This window comes from Melanerpes formicivorus, unplaced genomic scaffold, assembly GCF_026170545.1.
Source record: "Melanerpes formicivorus ecotype bairdi unplaced genomic scaffold, bMelFor1.0.p_v2 SCAF_22, whole genome shotgun sequence".
NCBI lineage: Eukaryota > Metazoa > Chordata > Aves > Piciformes > Picidae > Melanerpes > Melanerpes formicivorus.
In genome coordinates, this window is record NW_027142374.1 from 3446723 (window position 1) to 3453644 (window position 6922).

The following is a 6922-nucleotide window of genomic DNA, read 5'->3' on the forward strand; positions in this document are numbered from 1 at the left end:
GAAAAAAGGGAGAGTATGAGCCAGCACTGGAGGAAAAAACACCAACAGTGATGGGCAGTGGGAGAGAGAGAGGATTAAAAAAAATGTATTAAGGAAGAGAATGAAAGAGCAGCAGCACGAGGGAGATCCCCAGTAAGCAGCCACCACAGCTGGGCTCAAATGCCACCCCCTCTCCACCATCCACCCCTGCCACTTGTCACAGAGCCTCCCCCGCTCAGTCCCACAGCTGGGGAACATCCCAGAGAGCCTCAGGCCTGTCTGACAGCACCGTCCCCAGGGAGAGCACAGCTGGCTCCTCCCAGTCCCCTACTTCTCCAGCATGACCCTGGGATGCCAACAGCTTCCTGGGGACACATCAGCCTGGAGGTTCTCCCAGCACTCCATTCCTCCCAGCCTTTCTGGAAGGTGGCTCAGGTTACCAGGAGTCTCCCCAGATCAGCAGAACCTACCCGAGAGCAGAGCATGACTTCACAGTGCAGCTCACCCCAGCCCTGGGACGTTCCCCAGCCACTCACACAGCCATTTGGTAAACAGTTTAATTAACACACTGCCAGGAGCACTGCCAGCCTGAGCTGGAGTTAGCCACTGCTCTGCTTGGCTGCCAGTCTCTTGTCTCTCTCCTCGGCGATCGTCAGGCGGATGCCCTTTCCACGGGGCAGGGAGATCCATGGCTTGTTGCCCTGCAGCAAAGAAAAAGCCATTTCACATCAGGAAACCCAGACAGGGCCAGAGCTCTCCTTCTCAGAAAGGGCAAAGCAGCACAAGCCAGCCTCTGCCCGTGACAGGTTATGCACACATGGCTGTGGCATTGGCCCAGCGGCAGTCCCTCACCAAAGGGCCAGGTCCACATCTGCCTTTTTCAGTCATGTCCATGAAAAATGCACTTCAGCCAGAGCTGACCTACCACCCCTATCCAACCTGGGCAGAAGACTGCCTTGGGGAATGGCAACACAGCAGAGGCACTGCAGGGGAAGGCATGCTCAAAGCAGCTGCCCAGGTCCCAGCAAATTCTGAGCACTCTCACATTATAAAACCAAGCATGGGGCTGCTCCTTGACAACATCCCTGTACCTTCATTTAGGGATGCTTCCCCTTCCCAGAACCATCAGCTCAGAGTGGGCAGAATCATAGGGAGAAGAGTCAGAACTAGTGTAAGCACTGGAGCTTCACTGGGTGGGCAGGCAGGTGACTACAAGAGACACCAACACCTCTCTGCTTCAGCCAGCAGCCCCCAACAACAGGGGAGAACCCACCCACCTCATGCCCATCCATCCCTGCTTGCTTACTTTGCCAATAACAAAGATGTTGGAGAGCCTGGTGGCAAAGCTGTTGCCATTGGCATCCTTCACGTGAACCACATCAAAGGACCCAGGGTGTCTCTCCCGGTTGGTGATCACACCAATACGGCCCAAGTTGGCACCGCCTGTCACCATGCACAGGTTTCCTGGGGGTGAAGGAAGATGGTTGTGAAAAACACTGGTACCACATGCCATGGTGAAGCCCTTCCACTTTGAGTCTTGGAGGAGCACTGCTGCAGAAAGGCACAGGCAGAGCCACACTGGCCCAAGGAAGCAACCACCAGAGCACCTAGAGCCACATCCCGCAGCAACCCTGGCACACACAGAATCACAGGTTGGAGAAGGACCCTCAAAGGTCACCTTGTCCAACTCCTCTGTACGCAGCAGGGACTCCCCAACTGCATCAGGCTGCTCAGGGCCTCATCAAGCTTGACCCTGAATGTCTCCAGGGATGGAGTCTCAACCACATCCCTGGGCAATCTGTTCCAATATTTCACCACCCTCATTGTAAAAAACTTCCCCCTTATGCCCTAAATCTACTCTGCTCCAGTTTCAAACCACTGCCCCTCATCCTATCACCACAGACCCCTCTAAGCAGTCCCTCCTCAGCCTGCCTGTAGGCCAGGCCAGCCCCCTTCAGATACTGGAAGGCTGCTCTGAGGTCTCCCTGGAGCTGTCTCTTCTCCAGGCTGAACAGCCCCAAGTCTCTCAGCCTGTCCTTGTATGAGAAGTGCTCTAGCCCTCTGATCATCTTCATGGCCCTCCTCTTGACCTGCTCCAACAGGTCCATGTCGTTCTTGTGCTGTGGGCCCAAGATGGGCGGTGAGGTTTCACCAGAGCAGAGCACAGTGGCAGAATCACCTCTCAACATGCTAACCATTGGCCCCCTGGGCTGCAAGCACATATTGCTGGCTCATGTCCAACTTCTTATCCACCAGCAGCACAAAGGATGACATCCTGTCCTTCAGTCTTGATCAATCACACCACCCAGCTTGGTATCATCTGCAAACTTGCTGAAGGTATACTTATCTTGCTATCTGTAGCACTGATGAAGATACTGAACTGCACTGGTCCCAGTACAGACCCTGAAGGGACACCACTCATCACCTGTCTCCATCTGGACATTAAGACATTGACCACTGCCGTTTGTATGCAATCATCCAACCAATTCCTTATCCACTGAACAGTCCACCCACCAAATTCACCTCTCTCCAGTTTATAGAGAAGGATGTTTTTGAGGACTGTTGTCAAAGGCTTTACAGAAGTCCAGATAGATGACACCTGTTAGTCCTCCCTTGTCCACTGAGGTAGCCACACCATTGTAGAAAGCAAATAGTAGTTGGTCAGGCAGGACTTGCCCTTAGTGAAACCATGCTGGCTTCCTCGAATCACTTCCCTGTCTTCCATGAATCACCTCCCTGTCTTCCATGTCCTTTAGCAGAGATTCTAGGAGCTCTCTTCCATGATCTTCCCAGGCACAGAGGCAAGGCCAAAGGAGCCAAACAGCTCTCTGGTCACAAGGCTCAGACCAAGCGTTCCCTGCCACCTGCTCAGCTGCATCAGCACCAAGGAAGCATTCCCATGGCATTTGTCATTGTATGCTTGCCTCTGCAACTGCAAACTTTCTCCCGTAGTGAAGAGCACCTCCCTGTGGCTGCCCAGAGCTTTCTGCTCACAGCTCCACAAGAGCCAGACTCAAGCAACCTCTCCACTAGTTCACTGCTTCTATCTAGTGCCCTCATTGCTCTCAGAGTCCTCAGACTCCTTATGCCAAATGTCTCCTAATGCCAGCAGACAAATCTCTGCTCCAGCTCCAGTCAGAGATGCCCCAAGGAAACAACTCCTTTCCCAAGGCTGCCACCACTGCCTCTCTAAAGCAAAGACATCTGGCATTTGTATCTAACCTCCACACAGCTCTCCAGTGGGCAAAAGCAGTGTTTTAGATGGGAAGCATGACCCACCTGTGTCAAACTTAATGAAATCTGTGATCTTGCCCGTCTCCAGGTCAATCTGGACTGTATCGTTCACCTTGATGAGGGGATCTGGATAGCGGATGGTGCGGGCATCATGGGTGACCAGATGAGGGATTCCTTTGGTGCCCACGAAGATCTTCCTCACCTTGCACAGCTTGTACTGCAAACAAACCCCAATACATCTGAAACAGCAAGCAGCACCATGTACCAGGCTACTCTTGTTCCCCTGAGCTGCCAGCCACAGCAGGCCCCAGACCCCAAATGAAACATGCAGACGTTCCAGGGCTTGCAACAGGAGCCCAGGCAGTGACCTCCTAGCCTACTGCCCCAGCAACCCCTCTCGTAGGGCTGCCATGCACCTATGCTACAGCCCCACTGGAACACACCTGTGCTTGCAAAACAGCTGCCCACCCAGGGCTTCAGCCTCCCCATAAACACTAGCTGAACCTTCCCAGGAAAGCCAATGCCAGGGCAGTTTCCTCACTTTGCTCCAAAGCCCATAGTCACACAGCAGAGCCAGCAGCATCTGACCCAAGACAGAGCTGTATCCCTCCTTTAACAAACCTTGGTTTCCTCTCCTTTCAGCCTTGATTCCTTCACAGCCACTTTGGGACTCATGGGTCAAATTAAGGGGTAGACAGAGGTAAAAGCTGAGAAGCCCCCCAGGCACACCACATCCAGCCACAACACAGCCAGCAATTCCTTCAGCATCCCCGTGTGCCTGCACAGCCTGTCCTCAGGAAGGACATGCAAAAGAGGGTGCAGACTTGCAGTTTAAGCACACCAACATGCCTGGGTTAAGGAAACACATGCAAGAGCTGCTTCCTAACACCAAGAGCCAGAGTGCAGTTCTGTAAAACACTACCACAACAAACCCAGGAAGGAGTTCAAGGCTTTTACACCACAGGTAGTACCATGTTTCTGACCACAGCCCTATGCCAAGGCTCACCACATACAGCAGGGTCATTGCTCTCCCTAAACTCCCTGTTAAGATAACCCAATCCATGCCAACATGGCCAACACAACCACCAGACAATGCACCTTCAGTAATCTAGAAGCTGCTCTCACAGCACCAAAAGATTGCCCCCCTGCCAAACATTTCATACCCCAACCCCAAAGGCCCTGATCTTCTCAAGGGTGGCACAGACTTAGCTTTCAAGGCAGAGACATAACAGCTCCCATTCAGGAGTTGCCAAAGAAATGCTGCCCCAACCAAACCCAGCTGGGCCTAAGCTTACCCCAGGCTGAAGCCCCTCACCTTGGCCTCCTCAGCTGTGATGCGGTGAACGGCAAAGCGGCCCTTGGTATCGTACACCAAGCGGAAATGCTCGCCTGTCTTCTCGATGCTGATGACATCTGAGTTCAGAGGGGGAAGGAACACAGCAGCTGTTATCAGCTACACTAACCCAACACTAATTCAACACAAAGCTCAAGTTTAAAAAGAACTAGGGATTGCTGAACAACACTTCAGGTGTGAATGATGAGGTACCGCCCCTTGACCACAGGCTCCCACCTTCACCTGTGACACAGTGCAAGGGGCAAAACCTGCTGAAGCTTGAAGCCTGCACAGCACTTTAGAAATATGCAAGCAGGCAATTACAGGTTGCAAACATCTGGCTTTAGGATTCATAGCAATGCACAACTCACACTAAGCAACGTGTACTTATCTTTTCTCCAGCTCCAACAGGAAAACATCTTTTCCCCCAAATCAAGCTAGCCTCACAAAATATCCCTCCAGCACTGCAGCAGAACTGCCTGAGGAACCCGCACCAGCCCTCCTCACTCACCCATGAAGCCCGCGGGGTAGGTGATGTCTGTGCGGACTTTGCCATCTATCTTGATGAATCTCTGCATGCAGATCTTCTTGACCTCATCTCCTGTCAGGGCATACTTCAGCCTGTTTCGCAGGAAGATGATGAGTGGAAGGCACTCCCTCAGCTTGTGAGGGCCTGTCGACGGACGGGGTGCCTGCAACAGAAGCTTTCTGAAGTATGCTCAAGACCAGGAGCTCTATCAGCTGTGCCCAGGGGAAGAATGTTACACCGCCGAACACTCCACCGGGCCCGAATAGCCGCTCGTGAGGCTGCGAAGCCGCCTGGGCCTGCAGAGCGGGAAAGGCTGCTGCTCCGGGCAGCCCAGGCCCAGGCTCATCCCCATCCCCACCTCCGTCCCCGTCCCGCACTCACAAAGACGCCGGTCAGCTTGTCCAGCATCCAGTGCTTGGGCGCAGCCACGCGCTTCAGGTGCTTCTTGGGGCCGCGAGCCTACGGAGCGGGAAGGGGATATGTTAGGAGCCGCCGCCAGGCCCGGCCCGGCCCGGCCCGGCCCCCCAGCCGGCCCTCCTCGGCCCCCTCCAGCTCCCCGTTCCCCTCGGCCCTGGCAAAGGGCTCCCTCCTGCGGCCCTCGATGCAGCGGGAGCGGCCGCAGACGGCGGCGGGTGGTGGATGGCCGCGGATGGAGGAGGTGAGCGGCCACACCACGTACTCACCATGGCTGCGCTCTGCCAGGAAAAGACCGCAGCTTCCGGGCCGCCCGGGATATCCGCGAGCGAGGCGGCCGCGCCGTGGCGCGCCCCCTGCCGGTCCGGAGGTCCAGCGCCGCCCGGTGCCAAGGCAAGGAAGCGTGCGTGTGCCCGTCCCAGCCGCGGTACCCCGCTGACGTGCTGCCCACGGGATGGAGTGGGTGCGTGTGCGTCGGTCTGGGCAGCTTCCACCAGCAAGGTGGGGTGCCCCGGCCCCTCCTGCCGCAAGAGGCCTCGCCTGTAGCACCCCACTTCCAGCAACTGCGTCCGTTTGGCAATTCGGGGGTGTTCCTATTGTTTGTTTTCCAAGCTGTGTCCCTGAAGCAGCTCCACAGGGATAACATCTTCTGTGGGCACCAAGAAAGCCTTCGCTGTGCTGGTGGCAGTGCCAGGCTCCTTCCAGCAGCCATCGAACAAGGTCAATCTCACCCTGTCCTACTACAGCACAAGCCAGAGGGACATGGGGTGAAACAGGAAGGGGCTCAGGAATCACTTTAGGGGCCATGGGAGCCAGGGGACACAGACATGAGTCCTGCCGAACTCCTTCCACACTGGATTTCCTGTTGTTTAGATCAGTTGTGGAAAACGAGATCAAACTAAAGCCAGGCCAGGCTGGGTGTCCCTTCATCTTGTTATTTATTCCAGTGTAATCTAATTAAAGCAACAGGAAATACTCTTTCCCACAGTCACTGGCAATCTTTAAAAAGAAACAGCACAGATAAAAGCGCTGCAGGCCAGCCAAAGGAAGGGACGAGGGCAGCAGAGCCCAAGCTCCACAGCCCACGGCACCAGGAGGGATCTGCCCCGGGTTCCCTTGCTGAAAGGCCTCACTGGGATGCTGAGTGGCAGCTCTCATGGGGTGCTGGGGCCTCCAGAGGTTCCTCTCCTCGGACAGGGGCTGTGACCCTGCCCCTTGACACGGCCAGAGAGCATCCCCAGGGTCTGGGCCCTCCACAAAGGATTTCAGGAGCCCACCTTGGGAGCTGCTTTATGGGACGGAGCTGGAAGCGACGCTTACAAACACAAATGCAGATCTTTCCGGCACTAGATCTCCACTGCACATGTGAAGTGCTGAGGAAAAAGATCCCTGGCAAGGCAGGGTGGGTGCAGGAAGAAAGGAAAGGGCTGGAA

General features: G+C 55.2%; 1 protein-coding gene across 1 annotated transcript; it reads right to left on the bottom strand.

Moving 5' to 3' along the window:
* Positions 1-522: 522 nt before the first annotated feature.
* Positions 523-6070, bottom strand: LOC137447888 (small ribosomal subunit protein eS4). The gene is made up of 7 exons (XM_068151848.1): positions 5759-6070; positions 5457-5534; positions 5058-5238; positions 4529-4626; positions 3259-3430; positions 1286-1443; positions 523-680 (listed from the first exon to the last, which is right to left on the bottom strand). Exons 1-7 carry the CDS (start codon positions 5759-5761, stop codon positions 579-581), a joined length of 792 nt encoding a protein of 263 aa, XP_068007949.1. The 5' UTR covers positions 5762-6070; the 3' UTR covers positions 523-578.
* Positions 6071-6922: the final 852 nt, after the last annotated feature.